The sequence below is a fragment of the Strongylocentrotus purpuratus genome, unplaced genomic scaffold (assembly GCF_000002235.5).
Source record: "Strongylocentrotus purpuratus isolate Spur 01 unplaced genomic scaffold, Spur_5.0 spur5_scaffold_5, whole genome shotgun sequence".
In the NCBI taxonomy this organism is placed as follows: Eukaryota; Metazoa; Echinodermata; class Echinoidea; order Camarodonta; family Strongylocentrotidae; genus Strongylocentrotus; species Strongylocentrotus purpuratus.
Window position 1 is genome coordinate 34,803,113 of NW_022145611.1, and position 24,852 is coordinate 34,827,964.

At 35.4% G+C, this 24,852-nt stretch overlaps 2 protein-coding genes across 2 annotated transcripts; one reads left to right on the top strand and one right to left on the bottom strand.

The window, feature by feature from the left end:
• Positions 1-280: 280 nt before the first annotated feature.
• Positions 281-14,451, bottom strand: LOC588222 (serine/threonine-protein phosphatase 2A regulatory subunit B'' subunit gamma). The gene is made up of 12 exons (XM_787915.4): positions 14,329-14,451; positions 9,527-9,651; positions 8,728-8,777; positions 8,061-8,115; positions 7,475-7,587; positions 6,894-7,062; positions 6,363-6,495; positions 5,927-6,058; positions 5,022-5,158; positions 4,216-4,353; positions 2,998-3,125; positions 281-2,486 (listed from the first exon to the last, which is right to left on the bottom strand). The coding sequence occupies exons 1-12, from the start codon at positions 14,384-14,386 to the stop codon at positions 2,369-2,371; spliced, it is 1,356 nt and encodes a 451-aa protein (XP_793008.2). The 5' UTR covers positions 14,387-14,451; the 3' UTR covers positions 281-2,368.
• Positions 14,452-16,945: 2,494 nt separating this feature from the next.
• LOC588202 (F-box only protein 48) lies at positions 16,946-23,769 on the top strand. The gene is made up of 3 exons (XM_787898.5): positions 16,946-17,053; positions 18,456-18,832; positions 22,536-23,769. The coding sequence occupies exons 2-3, from the start codon at positions 18,587-18,589 to the stop codon at positions 22,695-22,697; spliced, it is 408 nt and encodes a 135-aa protein (XP_792991.1). The 5' UTR covers positions 16,946-17,053; positions 18,456-18,586; the 3' UTR covers positions 22,698-23,769.
• Positions 23,770-24,852: the final 1,083 nt, after the last annotated feature.

Genomic DNA, 24,852 nt, shown 5'->3' on the forward strand with positions numbered 1-24,852 from the left:
CCTGCACCCCCTTTCTCTCTCTCCTCCCTTTCTTCTCTTAATCCATACTATTTTTTTTCTTCATCTTTCATATCTTTACCAGGGATGATGCTTCAAACTGTAACGTTTTAAACACGCTTAATTACTAAATGTAATTCAGTACTATTTTCCTTAACAAAGAACTTTGAAGGCAATCACCTTCAGCAGGTGAATCCATTAGCCTTTTTTTTTAAAGGTCACTGTTATTTCCATTCATAAGTATTAATGCTATCTGTATTAATAAATGACATGCACAAAATTATAAAATGCTTAAAAGAATTTGGCTCTTCATTTATTAAATAGTTTCTTTACAAAAGCTGGAAGTGCATTAACATATTTGAATATTTACATGGCAAATAAATATTTATGTACAATAAATATACACATGTATACAGCTCTGATAACTTACACATAAAAATTGAATCAAATGGCGTGATTCTATCAAAATAAAAACTGTAACAGGAACATGAAAAACAACATTATTTGGTCAAAAATCAAGAGCTCCAGGGTATAGAGGAAAACTACATGTTGGTGAAAGTGCTTCAAGGCATTAAGGTATATGGATTTTTTTAATGTTATACTTGGTGCGTCTAGTTTAGTGAAGACCAAGTCACTAATGGTTTTCTTTCTTTGAATGTGAAAACAACAATTGAATAAGTGGAGAACAACATCTGTCTGGCCAGAAAATATTACAATGCACATTTTTAAATATAGCAACAACTTGCCAACCAGAATAGAGAACCTTCATCAAGCCTACAGTTAGACATTACTTTCCAGATTACAGGCCCACATTACCACCTCATTAACAAATATGAAACATAAATCATGTTCTTGGTTTCTGGTTCACAGCTATAAGTATATATAAAGTTACTTCATGTTCCCCTTTTAAAACACTATAATTATAATGGAATGATTGTATCCAAGCTGTATACTAATTTAAATAATCATCATTAAAGAGAGAGAAAAAATACAAAAGAAATATAAAAAAATTAACCACCTTGATTTTGTATTCACTGATTACAAAACAAAATACTGGTATGTCATAAAAAAGAATTTGCTTAACCTTTTCTTACTCAAAGGATAATGGGTGTACTGTGAAAGGTACTTGACTTGAAACCTGGTACCCGCCGGGAATTTGAGGTGAATTAAAAAGACACCCAAAATTCCCAGCCCTAGCATGTACAATGTACCTTCATAATATTTCCTACTATCTTCATGGAAATAAACATGATACATATATGTAAAAAAGCTTTTCATACATAACATATAATCTTCTGGAGGAAAATCAATACAATTCAATATATACCGTACTTTATTAGTGAGAAATGCACCCTTTTATCATTTCTCGATACACAATCATGCATTACAAAAATTTCTGTATATGAAAATTGAAATCATTATTGTTAAGACAGAAAAAAATGTATGAAAAAGATATCGAACTTGAAATATTCACTGTCCTCAACAAAAAGAATGTATCCCTCAAAACAAAATATTTGAATATATATTCCTTGTAATTCCCCATCCTGCAAACTACTACCGATCATTACACACATTGACTTATATAATTGTACCAAATTTCACATGCTGCATATGAGACAAAGAAATTCAACAAGATCCCATTACATTCCATGCATACGGTAGCGATGCTCACAGCAGGGTAACATTGAGATATTCAAACATGGAAGCCATTTTGTTTGTCATTCTTTGTAGTCACCATCCAACACGTACAGTTCATATGGACTGCTAGCTAGGCCTAAAGGGCATTGACCTTATGTAAAGTGATAAAGGTTCACACCATTCTGGCTTTCAGCAGATATTTTGCATCTAAATCAGACTCTTATCAAGAACTCCAGTCATTTTTATTATGGCTTGTGATAAAACTGATATAGTTAGCAGGTCATTCCATATATATATATCTCAGCCTTCATTCCATGAGTTGCTTTTTACCATTGGTTTTTAACATAGTTCATCATTACAAATGGAAACAGCATTCCCAGTCCACTTCAACAAAGTTGTGATCACATATGGCATAGATTTAACTTCATCGTACATGTAAATCCAAACCATATATCATGATCATCATCGTGTAAATGGTTTTCAGCCATTAAACTTTTCTGTTCTAATAGGTCTAGAATCCATTCAGGGTTCCGTTTCATAAAACTTGTTATCTATAACATGCGTCTCATTTCTATCACAAATTTACTCTCAGCCAATCACATGAAAATGATTTCAGTAGCTTATAACAGTTATTGCAGTATGTTATTGATAACAAGTTTTATGAAACAGGGCCAGGTCTAGAATCCATTCAGGTCTATCAATATACATCACGATATAATTATGGAAGTCCTGTTCATATGTCATGATCATCATCTTGGGAATTGTTTTCAGCCATTAGAACCTCCCTGTTCTCGTAAGTCCAGAATCCATTCAGATCTATCAAGATACTGATGACTGTCTCACCATGATTACTGTAGAAAGAAAAAAAGAATCAAACAATGACATCAATGTAGGATTTCCAACATACCGGTATGTTGTCTATGTCTAACGAGTACCTCATTGGTTTAGATGAGATAGAGGTTACCCAGTATTGGCTTAAATGGCCTTTGTGCTCTGGGCTTTCTTTTGCCACTGCACTGTACACAATAATTTAAATTGCTAATACATCCTTATATATTTGTTTGGGAACATCTTTAGTGTCTGAAGTTTAATTGTTAAAAAAGACTTTTTTATCATTTCACATTTTCTAAACCCATTATAATGTAGTATTATCCATGACCAACTGAACTAGAGATTACTCGGGCCATAGTTTATGGAAAATGATTAAATGCTTGAAAGGAAGTAGGGAGGGGGGGGGGGGGTGAATGCTTTTCTGATGGAGGTTAATAAGTTTAAATGTATTATCTTAAGTAAATCCAATGAGGCAATATACATGACGCTTCGCCAGGTTTGCCTCGTTATCTCAACACATTTGTGGCTTACCTGTTGATGAGATCTTGTAAGGTAATATGTAGCGGGTCAGCTGGTTTCACCATGTCAAAGATCTCATCCTTGACATCAGCAAACGATACAGGTTCCTGACCGTGTGATCTCATCTGTTCTTGGATTGCCTATTATTAGGAAGGAACAAAGCAGAGATTAATAACAATATGTGTAGATCATCTTTGTCTTCTTATGAATTTCAGTACTTCCATGCTAATAAAGTTAGAACTACACAAAGAAGGACATATAGACAATTGAAAAATATATTGTCTAAGACATAGCAGGGTTTATATAAATAATCACATTTCTGGCAATAACAATGATAGAACGTTTGAGTTTCATTTACAGGACAATTCCATATCAACATGAAGGAGGGGGGGGGGGCATTTTAACGATAGTTTCAAGCCCAGTAAAATACAAATTACTTATTCAAGATATGATTTAGGGTAATCAAAAAATATAATCACTATTAGAGTCCTGTATAAAACTAGAAATTTACCAATATTTCATTTCATTTCATTTATTTATTTTACTCTCTTTTAAAAAACATCAAAGTATATACATGTTTGTTCATTATCAACATAAGATAAAAGGAAGTGGGGAATTATGAAAGCCAAAAATGGCTTGATGAGAATGATCCCCAAATAAATACTTAGCATAAACAAGATACTAACTAATTTTATATAAAAAACATAGTACATACATTCACAACAACAGAGGGAAAACAAAGATAACATAAGGTAAAGACAGTTACAAGAAGATAAGACGAGAGAGAAGATAAGGAAAAGGAAGTTACAAATTGAATTTTACGTTCTACATAATAAATGACAATTTCATTTTGTTCCGCTTAAATAACCCTTATAGAATATATTTGAAGCGTTTCAATGTATTGCACTGTTTTATGTCATCTGGCAAACTATTCCAAATTAATGGGCAATGGAAAAATATGGAATCTTTAGAGGTTGAAGTATAGCGTAAAGGGAAATGAAAATCAAGAGCGTGCCTAGTACTATTTTCGTGGATTTGACAATTCATTGTGAAACATTCCCTACATGAATCTGGTAAAGGTATATCTTTCAAGAGCACGAACATAAAAGTGGCAACATTTAATAATATCATATCAAACATCAAGCAATCCAAGTGAATACATGAACACTTTTTACAGAACAGACATAGAATGAGACGGGACTTCCTTTTACAAGGGTTGAATGCACATACCCGGAAGAAGAAGTTGAGTGCGAAGACATTGAGATAACTCCTGCTCTGAACATCCAGTAATCTGAAGAAATACTGCTGAGCTTGAGGCTCTTTCCTATTCTCCATCGCTAGAACAAAGTCCAAGTATGTCTTGTAATCCTGAAATAAAACCAAACAATGTTTAGGAGTAAATGAATGCAATTAACATCAGGCTCATTCCTATTCTCCATCGCTAGAACACAGTCCAAGTATGTCTTGTAGTCCTGAAATAAAACAAACCAATGTTTATGAGTACATGAATGCAATTAACATCATTTTGCTCAACGGAACAATGTACTAGAAATTATACATGTCCTAGCAGGTGTAGCAGACAGTCTAATTCTAAATTACAAATACCAATAAAATTTGTAGGGAATGAGGGTACATGCCCTCGCCACAAAAGCAGGATAAAAAACCTCAAGAACTCAAAAACTCAGATTTATTTTTCACAGCAAGGAAGATGCTTTCACTCTTGTGAATAGGGTATTAATACACTTCTACGAATATTTGTTCTGTCACTGTTTATTATCGCTATATTGCCAGAAGTATTCCGCTTTCCCACTGATGATTATAAGTAAGCTGAGGATGAGATGGAAGCCTATTCTCTATCACACAAATTTAAAAGAAACATATCTCTTTAGTCACATTTCCACAACTGAAAAGGAGAAAAAATTCACTACAATACATTTTGAGAATACATCAATTTCTACCACAAGATAAGGCCGTTTTCTGTTGTATGAGTATAAGATGGGTATTTCTATTATGTACCCAAAACTATGACAGCTTACCATTTCTCCATCATACGTGAGGCATTCCTGGAACACTCTATCCAGGAAGACCTCAGTCAATGTTCCTGTTCCATACCGGGCCAACTCTGCTTTACTCAGCATTCCGTTGTGGTCCTTATCCAGATTCAAGTATTGACCTATTGTGATAATAATAAATAATAATTATAATAAAAAACGTTACTTATAAAGCGCTTACCACCAAAGTCTCTAAACCATAACCCATTATAATGTCATAGATGTTCATGTGTGAACACATTGTCTAAAAAAAAAAAATCAAAAAAAAAAAAAAAAATCAGATTTGTATACTTTGTATGCACATATTATATACATGTATAAATTTTCTACTGTACTACACACATTAGAAGTGGGAGATGTGAGCCTTCTCCCGGTTAAAACATGTTCACTTTTACAAGTTTACCCTTATGCTTCAGAGAAATTATAGTTGTAACATGAAACAAAGCAGACCATTTCCATGTAGAAGCCCAATTGCCGACTTCTACACATTTCAAGATAGGGAAAACAGAAAATATGCTAATGTCTTAATGCCAGGGGTGATAGTGAGCACTAAACAAAAAAATAGGTTCTGTTTTGCCTCAACCACTCAACCACTCCCCTTTCCCCCCCCCCCCCCCCCCCCCCCCCCCCCCCCCCCCCCCCCATTGAGTAAAAAAAAATGGATTCGGGGGGGGGGGGAATGGCATCTAACAATATTTCCCCCTTTTGAGTAAGAAAATTTGGGGAAAATTAGGACAAAATTAGGAAAAATCAGGAAAGAAAACAAAAGGAAGAAAGAAAATCAGGGGAAAAAAAAGAATGAAAAAACAGGAAACCGGTTTAAATTGGGTAATTATCAGGCCTGTAATATGGTAATTCACTATGGAATGGTAAGCTCAGTTACTACGCACCATACACTCTTAGTGCTGAAGGAGCTGAGAACCAGTTGGATTCCTGGGCATCTTTGGGTAATTCTTCATCCCTCAGTTCGAGAAGATCGTCTAGGAAACTACATGCCAGGATGTCCTGGATACGAATCTTGCCTGAAAGTCCCAAATAAGATAACAGTGATGAAATTAAGTAGATATTAATATAAAATATTTTTCATTCAATTATGTGTACAAAGAAAAGTCAGTGGCATATAAGTATTTGATGAGAATAATGACTACTAACACAGAGATAAACAAAGTATCAAAGGTAATAATTTACAATTTTATCTTACTGTACTATAGAGGTTGTCATCCTGTGATATAGCCAATATCATGAATAAATTCCCTTTATTACTTAACATTCTTGAGGTCTTAGATATGAATCAAGTATTCTCCAAGTCTTATGACGTGTTCTTACCTGTCCTCATTGGATCCAGAAAGAAGAAGAACTTTCTGACGGCTGTACAGACATAGAAGGAGTAGAAGGATTTCTCTAACCCATCAAGTTGAGGTAACGTTGGTATCAGCTCTAGAATGTAGTTCTCTAGATCCTGAATGAATGGTGGAAAATCAGAATTTAGTCCTGACATATTCAAGTCTGTGGAACTGGAATGGTTGATGTTACATATAGACCACAGTAAAGGGCTTCCTTACTCTCTTGAAGACAGTTTGTGGGAGAAAAAACAGAGAATTCTGCTATAATTCTTTCTGGAAATAGCTAGCTTTGTAATAAATGCCTGTCAAGTGCCCATGAAAATTCCTTCAGTTTCTTTAACGCAGATATGTTATCTTGTTGTTTACAATGAATAAGACAATAAATGATAATAATAATGCTAAAATAGTCAGATTAACCTGGTGGGTGTTATACGCTGTTGGTAAAAAATAATCTTTTCCATAGAGTTATCTTGGGCTACTGTTCAGCAGGATAAAGACATGAAATATAACTCACAGCTTCTTTGAGAAATCCTTGCCCAGCTACGTCATAGAGACTCAGACCAATCCTGGTTTGATGGAGCCACACCTTACGCATTACATAGTTGAAGAAGTGCATGATAGAGATCCTACCATAGGGGTCATTCTGGAGCAGCTTGGCAAAGATGGTTGCTGTAAAGAATGGCCTGAAAGAGAGATAGAGAGAGAGAGAGAGAGAGAGAGAGAGAGAGAGATTGGAATACAAATGGATTAATGAAGGCTTGAAGTCTTCAATTCATTAACAATTATCTCTGAATGACATCACACACCCTATGACATGAATACAAGTGGATTCTGAAAAATATATTGCCATTTATTTAAACATTAAGGTATGTAAATTCTTCACATACGAGATGCAGAATAGTTTCAAGACTATGATATTGACATTTCCATGATACAATTCATAACATCATTCGGGGCCTCAATCAGGAAGAATTTACATGCACACACACTGTCAATGTACAAATGTAATCACTTGGCAAATTTTGTAAAAATCTAGTCAAAGTCAATTGATTAAGTATCTAGTGATCTTAAGACTTTTATAATATTAATACTTACTTGCATTTGGCCCCTGCCTCTGTAGCAACTTTGAGAAAGTCATCATAGTTTATCATCTGATCTTCTCCAACTACCGGAGGGGTATGGTGTTTGTCCAACAAAAACCACAGATTCTGTAATTCAATCATATACTTCTGCATTAAACACTACACATCAATGTTCTTTCAACATCTATGCAGAGTAGGATTTCTAACTAGTGACAAACAATTGTTTGCAATTTGCAACTTGATGATACATATTCAGTAATTACATATTTTCAAACAAATTAATCTGGAATATATCATCTGTTTAATAAGAGACAGAAAAGCATCTTACGTAAAAGTGTAAGACAAATTAATTTTAGCTTCTGGCTTTGGGATTTTGTTGATTTTTGATTTTTCTAAACAGTAAAGTTACTCTCACCAACTTTTAAACTTGTGACTCAAAAATATTGTCATTAACTCATATCATTACATTTCTACTGCCAGCCATTTGGGTGTTTATTAATTGATGAGAGATACGAAAGGAACAACGAGGAGAACAATATAGCCGGTTTATTCTAATCTTCTGGAAAAACAAACAAAACAAAAATGAAACCATAATCTACCTGAAGTTCTTCATTATCTAGCAGCTCTCTACTCCTCCTCTGCAAGAAAACAGCTCTGGAAAATAAAAACCATATCAATATTAAACATCTATATGTACAATTGAAAAAGATAATTACATTCACCTTTCTTTTTAATGCATGAAAAATGTTCTTACCAAACTGGCATTAATTACTCTGAAGTCTGAACAAAAGGAACTTTCTACATCATATTAATCAATCTTATAAGTTCATAATGACAATTTTGACAGATGTTTCTTATATAGTTGCTAAAGTTGATATGAAACCTTCATACAGTACAAAACTGGCTTTTCATGTAAGTCTGAACAAGAGAAACCTTCTTCATTGTACAATGTAATATTTATCAATCTTACAAGTTTATAATAACAATTTTGACAGATATCTCTCAGAAAATTGTTCAAGCTGATATGGAACCTTTATACAATACAAAACTGGCATAATGTGAAATTGCTTTGAAGTCTGGACAAAAGGAATCTTGAACATCATATTTATCAATCTTACAAGTTCAAAATGCAATTTTGACAGACATTTCTCATATTGTTCAAGTTGATATGAAACCTTTACACAATATTTTTAAACCTTCAGTATCTAAGCAAACATAAATTACCCAATGATGTACATATATCATGATTATATGGTAAAATCTTACCTCGATTCTTCTCTTAATTTTTGCAGCAGAACATCATCTTCACCTGGTAACTATATCATAGAAAAAAAATAGAAAGAACAGAGCTTGCAATTAAATGGTTTCTATGGATTCAAAAATCCTGTAGTCCTGCGTTCAGAATATGATTTGATAGCATTAAATCTATCTTGTTTAGCCATTTTCTTAAACCATTTCACAAACTACAACTTGTACCTTTTTAACTTTTTTCTTGTTGAAAACTTCTGTTTAATATACCTTTTATAATGAACAAAAGGAATTATTATATGCAATCCAATATTTTCAATACACTAAGTCTTCTATCTGGTATTTACTTTTCTTTTGAAAGTTGTTTTATTGTTCATTCAATGCACAAGAAATGATACAAAATTATTACATAATTTGTCATAATATTACAAGATATTGGAGTTACATACATTACTTATACATAAATGAAATATATTATGATAACAAATCGCAACTTTCCATATTTACATCTCAAACTTTTACAAATACATAACAAAACATATACCCTGGTATACGTTTAGTTACTAATTATCACAGAAAGTCAGAAACATGCCAGTAACAAAATTATATAGTTGTAAGTTATTACTCATTTATAACAATATAATATGTTGTGCACTGAATGAATATTATTTCCCCCAAAAAGAGCCTGAGGCACAGACATTTAATGATTATGAATGTTTGAATGCACACAAATTCTCAATGTACATGATACTCATATTACTACTTCAAATCCTTGCATTACTTAACAGTTTATAATCATGTTAAAATGTTTACTTACTTTGTAATAAAATCTTGGAATGGCACTGAAAGTCTTGTCTTGCTTCTTATCTGGACCTTTCATTTCAGTATAAAGTTTTGTGAACACTTCCATTTCTTCTGCCTTTTTCTCCTCTTCTGTTTTACCTGTAAAAGATACAGGAGTGATTCCATAACATCATTTTAAGATTTGAATTTTTGAAACTATAAATATAATGCCCACAAACATTTAACTTTCTCTAATTTTTTCTGCTTTCTGTGAGAGCAATTTGCTACTATAAAGGTTGGAATTTCCTTAAGGTTGCAATGAAAACATACATGTAATAGCAATTTCAAAACTGCTATAACTTGCGTTTCCAGCCATGATCAACATCGTGAACTTTGACACAGGCCAATCTTTTTTTGTCATGGACAGATCTATGGCATGTTAGTTCATTATCATCAGGAACATGTGGAAGGTATGCAAAGCGCTGCTGCTATCACTCCAGTAACGAATTTCCACAATTTTGTTCAAATTCTGGATGATTTCTGATTTCTGACTTCTGAGTGTAGAATTTTGAAGAATTTTATTGACTCTTTGACCCCTCTAGTTAGCCTCTCGGGGTATGAGACTGAGAGTACAAACAAACATAAAAGTATAAATAGCAATGCATGACTTGTGAATATGATTCTTATACATTATACCTGTAGATAATGACACAAAGATACAAACAATAATAGGTCTATAGTGTATAATTAGTGTATGAAAGTACAAACGTGAACAATGTAACCAACTAGTAAACACAATGTATGCATACAATGCCCGGGGGGGGGGGGGGGGGGGGGGGGTACTCACGTATATTGGGTATACGGGGATGTGCCGCTCGGAAGGGTGACTTTTTCAGGAAAGATCCTTAGACATGGGTCCCCTTTTCATTAAAAAAATCCTTAGACATGGGTCCCTTTTTTCATTTATTCCTATCCCCTCTTTTCTCCCTCATTTTCTCCTGGATTTTGGGATTTGCTCCTACATTGAAAATGCCTAAATCTCTCCCATCTCTAAATAAATGGACCCTTCGGTGATTGCATTTCCAGTGTACGAGGTGTACGCACTGACCTCTAAGTCAGTGGATGTACGTACGTAACTCGTAAACTCCACTAGATCCTGGGGTACCACATATATCAGGACCCCATGGGCTCTATACCGGGTACTCATATGGCATAATGCGCGCTAGGTATGGTATCCGCCCGTATAGGGGTCGTACCCCCGGAAACTTGTAGCGCTTCGCACGCTGAAAGATCGGCAGCTATACCCTGCGTACCCTCTGCCCAGCAGCCAGGCAGCAGCGGGGCTCAAGCAGGGAGCTATATAGCCAATGCTTGAGAGCTCGTGTACGTGTACTAGGCCTGAGTCATGTCGGTATTTTCATAAACCGGGTCCCGACGGCCTTGCACCGATCGGGACCCGATGTCCCGAAATCAGCTCGCAGGATTTGTCGCTTGCCTCTATAAAAAGCGCATATCATCAGTATGTCCCTTAAAAGTGACCTTTTTTATCAGTCAAATAAATCAACACATGCATACCTCGGCACAGATCGGTATATTCTTCCATTTGACATTATTTTTATCCATGATTGGCGACGTTTAGTGCCATTATCGTGCCTCTAAAAGTAAAAAAACTGGAGCAAAAATAGAAAGACAACGATCGAGCCGCCATTTTGATTCATGCAGGTTGAATAAATCGGGTCAAAAAACATTAATGTTTGAATAATAAAACGGCTTTCTAAAAAGTACTCCTTTACAACATACCGATCGAATAATTTTTAAAAACAAAATAGATATTTTTTCTTTGATTTTGAACACCGCATGCTTCTTTTAAAAGCTGAAAATTACTTGGTAATCACAAGAAGTTTCGATACTGATAGCCGTTGCAAGGCAAGTTCAGACTAGTCTCGGAAAAATGCGCAGTGCTCCTTGTTAGCTGTAATGCGTGCCAGAACGAACCCAAACAAAGACGTGATCGTAACGAGAAAAAAATCATTAAAAACTACGAGAGCACAATTGGAAAGACAACTACTGCTCAAAATTACGATAATCAGATAAATAACTTGGACAAAGAATTCAATAATCGCCCAAGAAATGCCAAAGAAATTGTGATAATCGAGGAGTAACTGGGTACATTTTTATCGCAAGGGGCTTGCTGCAAATACTCGAATCCTTTGTTATACTGCTTTTTACCGTAGAGGGCGTTATTTGGTTTCTAGCCTCGTGTTAGAACACGAGGCTAGAAACCAAATAACGTGTAATTCGGACATATCATCAGGCCCATTCCGAAAATGATTGTACCTATAGTAACTCCTTAAATATCACTATTTCTGTGGCTTTTCTTGGACAACTATTGTATTCTTCCTCCAAGTTATGTATCTGCTTACGATACTTTTGAGTAGTTGTCTTTCCAATTGTGCTCTCGTAGTTTTTAATGATTTTTTTTTCTCGTTACGATCACGTCTTTGTGTGGGTTCGTTCTGGCACGCATTATAGCTAACAAGGAGCACTGCGCATTTTTCAGAGACTAGTCTGAACTTGCATTGCAACAGCTATCCGTATCGAAACTTCTTGTGATTACCAAGTCATTTTCAGCTTTTAAAAGAAGCATGCGGTGTTCAAAATCAAAGAAAAAATATATATTTTGTCTTTTAAAAATTATTCGATCGGTATGTTGTAAAGAAGTACTTTTTAGAAAGTCGTTTTATTATTCAAACATTAATGTTTCTTTCAACCTGATTTATTAATTCTGCCGAGAGACCCGGCCAGTACAGTAGCTAGCTAGCAGCTGGCAACAACAACCCCATGGGGCGAACTGCTTTGCAACCCATATTTATATCAGCAGTTCGGATTGATTCTGGATGAGCTAGAATACGATTGGTAACAATTAAATACTTAAGTTTTAGGGTGGATTGATTTTAGTGGTGTGCAAAACTGCAATATCTTACATATTTCATTATTTTTTTCGGAGCGCCGGTTCTCAAAAAACGAAACCGGGACCCGACGGCAACGGTCGGGTCCCGGTGTGATCGACCGTACTGACTCAAGCCTAACGTGTACGTTAACAGGAAAAGTCCTTCAATTAAAACAGATGCTAGAGGTGCTAGCACAGTATTATTATGTTGCATGGTGTTTTCATCTTTATGTGTGTAAACTACTTGTAAACTACATGTAGTATGGTACAGTTTACTAATAAAGAACTTTATCGAGAAACTGCAAAATTATTGGCCATTGTATTATTACACACATAGGTGCATTACTATCCTGGCTGTGTATTAAAAGCTGTGCTATTAGTATTGATTCTCAACATTTCAAACACCACTGTGTAAAACTCAACCAATTTCACTAAAAATCGATACTTTTAGTGACAATCAATAAGATCTAAATAGCAGTAATGTTAGAAAGAATAATTTAAAAAATCAAATTGTGAGTCCACTGTCGAACTTGCCGATCAGCCGCATCGGCATAATTGTGTGCATCTCTGTGTTATGAGTGTATTGACTATTCATGTATTTAAAATGCTGCCTATTAATGCGTAGTGCAGTGCTAGAGGTCAATATGTGTGTGTGTGTATTTTGGTTTTTACAGACGTGTATCAATCAGATATGATTATTTACGTCTGGGGACCGACCTTTAACGTCACCATCCGAAAGACGTGACTCAGTTTCGAACCTGCGTCCTCGGCTGAATCAGTTTGTAACTTCCACTGTAAGCTGGATTACAGGCGCACGCCACAACGCCTAGTCAAATGCATTATGCATTATGCATTAGCATTGACTCTCCATATGCTTTGCTGGAGTGTATTATTACAGCTTAAAAAATGTAATATTTGAAGTTCGAAATCCTTAGACATGGGTCCATTTTTGACAAAAAATCCTTAGACATGGGTACCTATTTCAGCAAAAGGACCCTTGGATGTGGGTATGGGTTCGGAGGTCTCAGCCGCACACCCCCGTCCGACTATAATCTGAGTACCCCCCCCCCCCCCCCCCCCGGATACAATGTAGATAATGACAATAATAAAATGTATAAGTAGTCTATAATGCAGACTATTTAAATTTTAAAAGCTAAAGAGTAAACAAAGTAGGCTGTTTATACTTTATTACATGAGTAGAAAGAAGAACAAAGAGTCATCCAGCGAACTCTAGTTTGCATGGTGCGGCGTGTGCGGGAATGGCTAAGAATTGCGTAAGAAACATAACGACTTTTAAATCATGACCATAAATTTAACAATTGATAACGATTTAGTTGATTTTTGGTATTTAATATTAGGGTATCTCGACGTCGGAGTCGCGGGTCAAAGTCTGGATACAATTCTGAACTAGCGCTATATATTATAAAGCACCGACTCTTATTTTAGTCTCATACTTGTTACAAATACAATAGTAAAATACAAATAACTTTACTTTTCTGTTGAGCCGAGTCACTAACAATAAAATGATACACTGTCACTTTACTGGTGGAGATTTATTATAAAGAGGTATTATGGGGATGTGGCCTCAGCTCTGCACTTAATCTTAAATACGTCTTGTTCGTTTTCCAAAACATGCCATTTTCCATGGCCATGCCCAAACAAACCAAACCCAAGGCCCAACAAAGCTCAAAGCCAACCCGTATCGTAACCTGCAGCTCCGCGGAGCTCCGCGCCGCAGCACAGGCGCGGTGCGATACTCCTGTGTACCTACCGGTAGGGCGGGAGTCGGTACGTGCAGTTTTCGACTGTAAATTCATTAGGGATTGTGTGTCAGAAAAACAGGCGTTCTAAATAATAACAAAAAGATTATGAATATATTCACTTACCGACTGTATCCTTTTGTTTCGCAGCATTGTAATCTTTTAAGCTTTTCACCCAGTCCATATTTGAAAATTAAATGTGGGTGTAGAAATGATGAGAATGAGATGAATCATTCGTAAATAATCCGTACATATGAGCACAAAGCACCGATACAATATTACAATTCGTCAACAACAAAATTCGCACACGCACTTTCATATAGCATCGACCCAGATTAGAGATAATTTAAGAAAATCACTGTTAGTGAAATTATAAGTAGATCTATAACATTTATACCGGTACGCTTGCCTTTTCAGACAAAGCTTAAAAACGGGCTAATAGTCATGATAGATCTATGACTGTTATTTTACATAAACAGCGATTAGATTTCTCATGTTATTTACAGGCTAAAAGAAAAGCTCTCTTGAAAAAATATATAATTACATGTTGAATGTAATAAATTTGAAAAAAAATAACTCTGTTAATTAACAATGCCCCAAAATACTTGAAGGAAAAAAAAAGAAAAAGAAGAGGACGAAGAAGAATGATAATAAGAAGAGAAAGAAAGAGAAGAAGAAGGAGTAGGAGGAGGAGAAGAAGAAGATGAAGCAGACCGATAAAGAAGAACAAGAACAAGAAGGACAAAGAATTGTTAAAATATATAATTGTAGGAAATAAGTAAGCCTTCAATTATACAAGAACAAAACGCTCCAGAAGTTTAACAAGAGCTGAAGTGTCGAGTTATTGTTAATATCATTTATCTCATTTTTCTTTAACAAATTACTGGCTCTCAGCAACAATGTACAAACTAAGGAATATTGCTCCATAGCCCATTTGGAGATAGGCACTTGTGAACCAAAAAAAAAAAAAAAAAAAAATCATAAATCCATTAGCTATATTGCACAGGAGAGTGGTTGGAGACTCAGTGGCGGATCCAGGATTTTCCAAGAGGGGGGGGGGGGGGGGGGGGGGGGGGGGGGCCAAAATTTGAAAATCGCGCTTACCAATATTTCGCTCATGGAGGGGGGGGGGGGGGGGTAATGAGCACTACAAAAAAAAAAATCATTTTGCCCTCGACATTAAAAAACAAAAACAAAAACAAAAATGTTTTACTGTTTTTTTTTTTGTTTTTTTTTGGTTAAACCCCCTAACCCCCCCCCTAGATCCGCCCCTGAGACTTATTGGAATATTCCATCTTCTGTCTCCAAAATTTATGATGGTGTTTTTCCACTTGCTACGGTGATGTATGTGGTAAATATATTGTTTTCGGTTGCTAGTAGCCAGTTAAGTCTTGTTCAGATATGTTTCCTTTTTCTTTTATATAATTTGTTTTTGTAATAATTTCGCAAAGTAATATATGCTTCATATTTCTTTATCTATATACACAGATCGAGCTCAGCAGTGAATACATGCAGCTATAGCACCTTTGTTGCCATTCATTCAATCATTCAATAGCGTACACTACATTTATGGGACAAATTGAGATCGTGAATAATTATTTTGATTCCTAATTAAGGGGAGATTCAACATTGATAGTAAACTACGGTACTCTGAGAGGAAAGCAAAAAAAAATATACAGAGAAGTAGACTGGTGAAAGTTTAAATGAAATTGGACGAAAAATGAGAATGTTATGATTTTTCTAATAGTTATAATCACTTTATAGGATGGGCTCTTCCAATTCAGTGGCTAAATCGGTAATGTACGTTTAAGTAATGTTATACTATGGTGACGGACAAATTTTCCAACACACAAAATGACTAAAATGGCAATTTATCAAAATGTGTGTGGCTCATGAGATCTTTTCTCGATGATAGGACTTACAATAATATTCTATATCTAATATGTTTTGAGTAGTGCCCCAACCCAAAGAGAGGAAAACGTAAATTAAATATAATTTTATACACGACGAATGGGAGAGTTATCTGCGACTAGTACTTCACAGTCCACTGACCGAACTGCCAATTTGAGATTTGCATTCGCTTAGTGATCATATTTCAAACATTCATAACTCTATCATTATATAATCAAATTACATATTCTAAATAAGTTCAACTTATTTTAAACTTTCGCCATGATGGGTCTCTTATTCCGTACAACTGAACTTATTACAAGGGTTGAATTGCCCTTTAACCAATTCAAACTAGTTTGAAATGCTTCTGACCTATCGTATACAGTTTGTGAGGTTTTTCTTTCAATATTTCATAGGATTTGGATACTGAAAATATGATTAACGAGCTAGATTAACATTTGTTGTTGTTGTTGTTGTTGTTTTTGTTGCTGTTTAAAAAAAAAAAATCGGGAATCAATCAGTAATTATATTTTCACAAAAATGTATACGCATTATATCAACAAAACAAAAAGTTGTAATAAAGTTTGTATTAGGCTGATGTTGTTGTTATGATAGGCTTTTTACAAGAATAATTGTTTATTCATTTCTGCATCACGTTCATTACCTGGATCATCAGGGCATATATTGGTCTTAATTTATAATTTCTAAAAAATATTTTTAATATTTCATTTTAAAAATAAGATTAAATACATTAGTATTAAAATATACATTTGTAATCAGCAACAATTAAAGTTCTCTCAACTATTCTCAACAAACTTTTTCTTCTGTTGTTAGGCTAGCATATTCATAAGTGCGCACTTTGACCCCGCCCAACGCGTTGTTGGGGATTGCCCAGTTAATTTCATCGTAAATTCCCCGTCAAACTCATCACAAATAGAGTCCAACTGAAAGAGAAATTAGGGTAAGTAGGGATTTCAGTTAATATTCTCTATGAAATCCTATATTATGATGAACACATCGGAAAGCTTTGGATCATTGGGCTCATTTTAGCGTTGTCGATGATTGTTTTCGTTGTGTTGTTGTGAACCTGTGCATCGCATCTCGTGTACGTTCGTGTGCATATGTAATGACCATTTAAATTTTGTTTATCACACACGGAAATGCAGTCTCTTCTTAGTATGGGAGCTCTGTGTTTGCAGCAGAGATTTTACTTAAAGATATCATTTAACAATGTTAAATCTGAGACGCATGGCCCTACGTGTTATCAGTGTCTGTGATATGGTGTTACTAGTCTATATCATTGTTAAAGCCCTAACCTAACAAAATTGCACTTCAAAATGATCAAGAAGTGCCTCAAAAAAGTAACCTTTGAGTGACCAGTTTTTACCATACTCGTTTTCCACAATAGACTGTAGTGTTATGAAAACCGTTTGGCAAACGCAAAATATGATTTCGATTTTCAATTACAATTTCTTGATAATCGGACAGGTGATCGGCTTGTAAAAGTCATGGGGTTCCTGACTGACCTAAAGGTTGATAATTATTGCAGCATGAGCTAAATCAAGGATTTTTTTAAAGGATCTACGGTAGGACAAAGTTACCGGATCCCTTTAAAAACGGGCCAATGATATTGAGTAAGAAATTATTCCATTTGTATGGTGATTAAGCAGCTTAGACTACTCTTATGATCTTATCTCAATTTTTATATTCTAAAAAAATAAAATATTAAAAGAGCAAGTGTGCCATTTTTTTAAAACACGGGTGTAGTTCTAACTTAAATAAATATCGCCATTGCTTAGCCTCGTTGAGTCTGGCTAGGCTTGGGCTTGGATGTAGTGGATAACTATTGAGGGTTTTTTTACTGCTGTTTTGACGGTTACTATGAAGTGTTTTGATGGTAGATGGAAATAAGCTCAATGTCTTTGTGCTCATTTATTTTTATATGTTATTTGATGAGATTTGAAAATGGAATTGCTTTATTAGACTTTTTTCTTCACCTTACTGTACATTAACATTTTGCATCCCACCTATTTTGTTTGTGAGAAATTTATGTTAACATTTTTCCTGTCCACAATGCAACGTTTCAGTGTTCCTGAATCTGTTTGTTCTGTTCCTGATCCTTGAAGTGGGATATTGTTGACCAATAAGAACGTTAGCGTTTGAGAGAGAGTTTGTGGGAAACATTTCTTTGTTGAGTCCCATCACTTTACATTTGCAGGGCCAGGGAGGGACGATGTTTATATTGCCCCTTTTGATTGCTTCCTGAAAATTGATGCTATATTTTTTTACCTTCTTACTCTTAAGGTATTTGGCATAAATTCAGACTACATTAATTTCATTAAGATATTTTCTTCTTCCAACAGAGTTGTGATTCTCTACCAAGAAGATTGCTTTGATATCAAGTGCAACTGAAGATTTGTTATCTGCAAACAAGCCCTTGAGAATTGAATCAACAATTAACTTCTTCTCTAAAGACGTTCAAAGATCTCTCATCATGGATTCCCAAAGAATTAGCAAACAGCAGTTCGCCAACAACTTCTTAAAAACTCTCCCACCTGAGCTGAGCCTCTATATCCTCTCCATTGTAGACATTGAGAGTCTTTGTGCTGCATCCCAAACATGTAAGAATTGGAACAATGTAATAGAGAACACGGACTACCTCTGGAAACTCCTTTGTGAGCTCAACTGCGAAGACTGGACAGATGTGGTAGAGGACAGAGCAAGTGGATACTCATGGAAGGTGAGAATGCTTTGTGATAATTCTACTCCCTGGGCCCAAACCTATGTGGCACTCTAATGAATTCACTGCTGCGTTACTTTAAAATGAACACAAAATCCATTGGAAGTCAGGGCCAGTTTCTCAAAACTATCGTAAGTCTAAGTTTGTGGACATCCCAAAGATGATGTCCAAAAAGGTAGACTTATGACGGTTTCAAGAAACAGCCCCCAGGATGCTGTTTACATACATTTGCTCTTTTACCCGATTCAGGTATTTGTCGGCTATACCATGCTACAAATTTGGGGTTATCAAGATGAAATGAAGTATTTAAATAACTTTCCCCTTCCTCAACCATGATCTACCCTGGGCCAATCACTGCTAAATGCACATACAAAATTAGCTATGCGGGGGTACGGTCTTAGTTCAAATTACAAAGTTTGGACGTTTACATGTATGTAATCCCATTTGGGGTATATTGTAAGTACACTAACATCTGGTTATGAATATTTCATTGTGCACCCCCCCCCCTGCCCTTCCCTGTTGAATTTCATACAAAAACAAAAAAAGATTAAAACCTAGAATTCTCAAAGTGTTTTGGGAAATTTTATATGAAATTATGAATAAATTGAACATGAGAAGTTTCACTGTAGTATGTTGTAATCCAACCAACTGACAACCACTTGAGTTACCAAACAAACATATTGCCTGTTTGCTTTTCTTTTCTGATTCATCTCTAATCTTTACTGAACAAGGTTCACAGTTCAGCAACGTCTTTGAGTGTCTTTCATTTTCACATTTAGTTTTCTACTGAATGATTTGTTTGCAAGAGAATATCTAGATGAACTTTGCAAGCGAAAAAATTTCATAGTCATACATTGTAGTACATGTACTTGTTACGACTTTGTAAACTTAAAATCATGCTAAAAGTAGATCACATGGCAAATTGCTAGTGGGAAAATTTTATTGTCCTTGTAATGAGGAAATACTTAAGGAATCTCATCCTGTCACGTGCTGGAAAGTAATTATCATAGATTGCATTAATACCAATAGGCATATTCTTTGGTGGAGAACAGTATCTTAGTTTTGAAAGGTCCATTACTTGATACTCCTTATCAACCTTATTACATGTATCTTAGACTTTAGAAGAGAACTATAAGCATGTAGTGTAGTACTGCTAAAACACTGTATTCTTCAGATTTAATTAATCAGGGTCCTATTGTCTTTCCACGACAGGATGTACCTAGATAATAGAAACCTAGGTCATTGTGTGATGAGCCTGGCTTTCAGACTTAAAGCAGTTGGAAGATTTTCTTATTTTGTAATAGGGTAGAATACCTAAATGTATAAATTTAAACTATTTCTAAAGAGTTTTCTGTGTAAATTCATAAAGCTTTCAGTTCATAGGTTGCAACAGATGCTTGTAGGAACTGTATATGAAGATGTGTAAATGCATAATGACGTCACTATATGGACCAATACTGCCCAAGCAGACAACATCCCATAAAGAATGAACATAATTGCAAAGCTATTATTTGTCAAAATTAAAATGAGATTACTGTATATAAATGTAATGGCATGTCAAACCATGCAAAAGGGGATATGACCCGATTCTGATAACTAAAAAAATTTGCTTGTAAATACACAGGATATGGGTTAATTAACGGTCAAAGAAACCAGACTTTCAAATTGAAAATCCCCCAGAATGATATTAAGGACGGCATTTGTTCCCTCTTGAAACGCCGAACATACCGCGGTGTGTGCAGCTGAATATACAATGGCGTCTTATTTTGTTTCCAAGCGACAGATTCCTTTATTTTTGTATCACTGCATTTGTCATCAAAATAAAACCATGCGCGGGGGTTTAGAGTGAGGCAATAGATTATACATTTAGCCTGACGGTAGTGAAGTAAGAGAAAGAACTCAAGAGAAGATGAAAACACAGGCACTGAAAATGTGTGAGATGTCATGGGACATCGTCTGCTTGTGCAAATCATGTCCATACTGTGATCTCACACATCTCAGTAGCATTCGGAGAGCTCTTCAGGTGCTATGCCTGGGCTGTATTTAAGCGTTTTGTAATTCATAATAATCATTACTTCGTTGGAGGTGAGTTTGCTCAGTTGGTAAAACGTCTGCCTTTCGAACCAAAGATCCCGAGTTCGACTCCCACCCAGGCGGATGACTGAAGCCTGCATTGTGTGTTTACGTGCCTCTTCCTTTGTTCAGGTTATGTTAAGTGGAAAACACTCCGTCCCTCGGATAGGACGTAAAATGGAGGCCCCGTGTAGAGAAGAGTCACTACCTTTGCACGTTAAGAACCCACTGCACTATTCGTATAAGAGTAGAGGGAAACCCCGGTGTAGTGGTCCACCTGCACATACCCCCAGTATCAGGGGCGTACGCAGGATTTTTTCAAGGGGGGGGGTTTTAAAATATTTTGCTCCCGAAAATTTGAAAATCGCGCCGGCAGAAAAGTCGCTCAGTTGGGGGGGGGGGGGGGGGGGTAAGCGGACACTTTTTTTTTTTTTTGGTCTCAAAATTTCAAAATTTGACATTTTTTTTTCGTTGGGGGGGGGGTAGGGTCACCTTATTTAGGTTAGCCGTGGGTATAATTTTTTTTTTTTTTTTTTTTTTTTTTTTTATAATAAAAAAAAAAAAAAAAAAAAAGCCAAAGGGGGGGTTTTCGGTTTTTTTAGGGGGGGTTTACATACATTAAAATACCAAAGGGGGGGGGTTTGAACCCCCAAACCCCCCCCCCTGCGTACGCCCTGGGTGCCCATTTTCACCTTTGCTAACTGCCCTTTTATTTTGAATCGTGCCCTTTTCCTTTCTATTAAGGGACCTATCCCCTTTTCATAAATGCCCCTTTTCACCTCTGATAAATCAATTTCTGATGGATGCCCCTTTTCCGTCGACAAATGCCCATTTCCCATACTCATAAGTGCCCTATCTCATTTCTGGTGAGTGCCTCTTTCAGGTGTAAGAAGTGCCCAGTTTAAACCTTTGATAATTACTCTTTGTACCTTGACACATGCTCCTTTTCTTTTCTAATAAGTGTCGACTCAGCCGGCCGAAAAGTCGCTCAGTGGGGGGGGGGGGGGGGGGGTAAGCGGACACTTTTTTTTTTTTTTTGGTCTCAAAATTTCAAAATTTGACATTTTTTTTTCGTTGGGGGGGGGGTAGGGTCACCTTATTTAGGTTAGCCGTGGGTATAATTTTTTTTTTTTTTTTTTTTTTTTTTTTATAATAAAAAAAAAAAAAAAAAAAAAGCCAAAGGGGGGGTTTTCGGTTTTTTTAGGGGGGGTTTACATACATTAAAATACCAAAGGGGGGGGGGGTTTGAACCCCCAAACCCTCCCCCCCTGCGTACGCCCCTGCCCAGTATAGTACGATAATACTCTGTAAAGAGGTCTGTACTCAAAAAGGAAGGAAGAATGTTTCCAAGCATTGAATTTTGATAACCTTGTCGAATCAAAGTTTCAACTTTGCAATAATGAAAATAAATTTAGTTTTCAAAATCAATGAATATCTACTTTAAAGTAGACATAAGCAAAAAAAATTAAAACATGATTGTGTCATATGTGCTAGCAAGAATCCGTCTGTGGTCAGTTTGAACAGTAATCCAATTCTTAACTTCAACTATGTGTTTTCATGCATGCTCCATTGTTGATTTTCTCTACACATAACTATTTACGGAGTCAATCTTGTTTCTTGTCTCATGCAGGAAACTTTGCAACGTAACTTCAAGCATCATGCTATCAGGAGAAAATGGATCAGAGGGGATTTCAGTAGCTTCAAATCCTATGAAGACCTGCCTGGGCGAATCATGTGCATCATGGACCGACACCAATGGGGACAAATTTTTGAGCATGAACTCAGCAGATAAAGTATCAATAGTCTGTACCGCATCGTGCATGTTTTTTTTTTTTTTTACATCAATCAATATCTTATCAGACAAAAACCCTTTTTGATTATTGTAGATTAGTTTGTTGGTTGAGTCATCCATACACTAACAAAGAATGCCTATTGGATTAAATTCAAGCTCTGCACTGGTACTCTAGGATTGCAGTATAAATGCTATTATGATGGGAAACAGTCAGTCTATTAAAGATACTAACTTCCTATATTTGAATATTTATCAACAACAATCATATTATGATGGGGAGGTATGGAACTTGATGTGACATGTAGATTAGAAAGCCTATATGGTATGTGCTATATATGGTTTCTTCAGATTCCCAAAAGCATCCAATGTTTGGAGTTTCTGAATTTTATCAGTGTTTTATCACAGTTTGTACTTCATAGATAATTCTTGAACTACAGGTTCTCCTAGTCTTCATATCATTTAAATAATTCATAGATTATAAGTTTATGAAAAATGTGTTAAACTTGTATATAATAATATTTTTTTAAATAAATTTTTTAACAACTTTTGCTAGAAAGCTATAGATAGACACTCTATATATTTACATTATATAGACATATATATATATATATATATTATTTGACAATGTGCAATTAAAAAGTTTGATAATTTTTAGAAAAAAATGTAGATCCCAGCTAAAGTTTACTTCTGAAGAAAGTCTTTTTAAGATCACTAATGTTTGTTGGAAAATTTTTATTTTGAAATTGAGTTGGTATAGTATTTATGTCTCAATCTTACCATTTGCTCTTTTGGTAGCTTTTGTTTTTCTCAATATTTTAAAAGTACAATTTAATTTTTGAAAATATATCTTGAAAATAAATCAATTAGGTGATGGGGACACAGTATTATATGTTTATTACCGTATGTATTATATATGTATTTCTTCAAAAATACACCACTTGTAATGATATACAGAATTTTAGGATAACTCATAGAATTCTTATTATCTTTATGGTAAGTGAGTATAATTTGTTACATATGAAACAGTTATTTTTCTTATATCACATGGTTCTTATTTCTTACACTCTCTTCCGAATTCAATTACTTTTAGAACCTGATTATAATGCTGAATAGTACCTTTAAAGTTTTGACATACCATGAACAAAAGTGCCCCCCCCCCTCCATTAAAAAAGGGGCATTCATAATAGTTAGGGAACATGAATACAAAAAGCATTTAAATTTAAGTCTATGAATTTGGGCAGTATCTCATGAAACTGTTATCATACTTAAATTAACATCAACAGGATGTCCGCCAACTTGTACTTGGGATGGTTTCGTGAAACAATGCCCAGTAAGGCCAGCATAATATATATATCTTTATTATAATGGGAGTTTTTGCTGAGAAATATTTACCCTCAAGTTTTCTCTTTTATGCAGATGTCATGTGAATGTCGCGCTGGGTCAACAAAGTTGTTTTATGAACATGTACAGTACACGTATTGCTTATTCTGGATTCACTGGACATAAAATCCTATTATGTTTAGAGTTTATATGTGTATTTTACCAAACAGTCCTTGACATCCACACAGGGGCGTACGCAGGGGGGGTGTTTTGGGGGTTCAAACCCCCCCCCCCTTTGGTATTTTAATGTTTGTAAACCCCCCTAAAAAAACCTAAAACCCCCCCCCTTTGGCTTTTTTTTTCTTTTCTTTTTTTTATTAAAAAAAAAAAAAAAAAAAAAAAAAAATTATACCCACGGCTAACCTAAATAAGGTGACCTTACCCCCCCCCCCATACGTAAAAAAATGGCAAATTTTGAAATTTTGAGACCAAAAAAAAAAAAAAAGTGTCCGCTTCCCCCCCCCCCCCCCCCCCCCCCCACTGAGCGACTTTTCGGCCGGCGCGATTTTCAAATTTTCGGGAGCAAAATATTTTAAAACCCCCCCCCCCCCTTGAAAAAATCCTGCGTACGCCCCTGTATCCACATAAATATGTATGGGGGACTAGCAATGATTTGATATTATTAAAATTTATAAAATCTATTTGGTTAAATGATTTAAAATGTTATAGTACATGTATGTGAAAGTAAAATGTCATACTCCTGTATCATGGTAAAACCTTTATGCTGCATGTATGAACAAAAAACAATGAAAGGTATACTCTTAATCAAAACGAT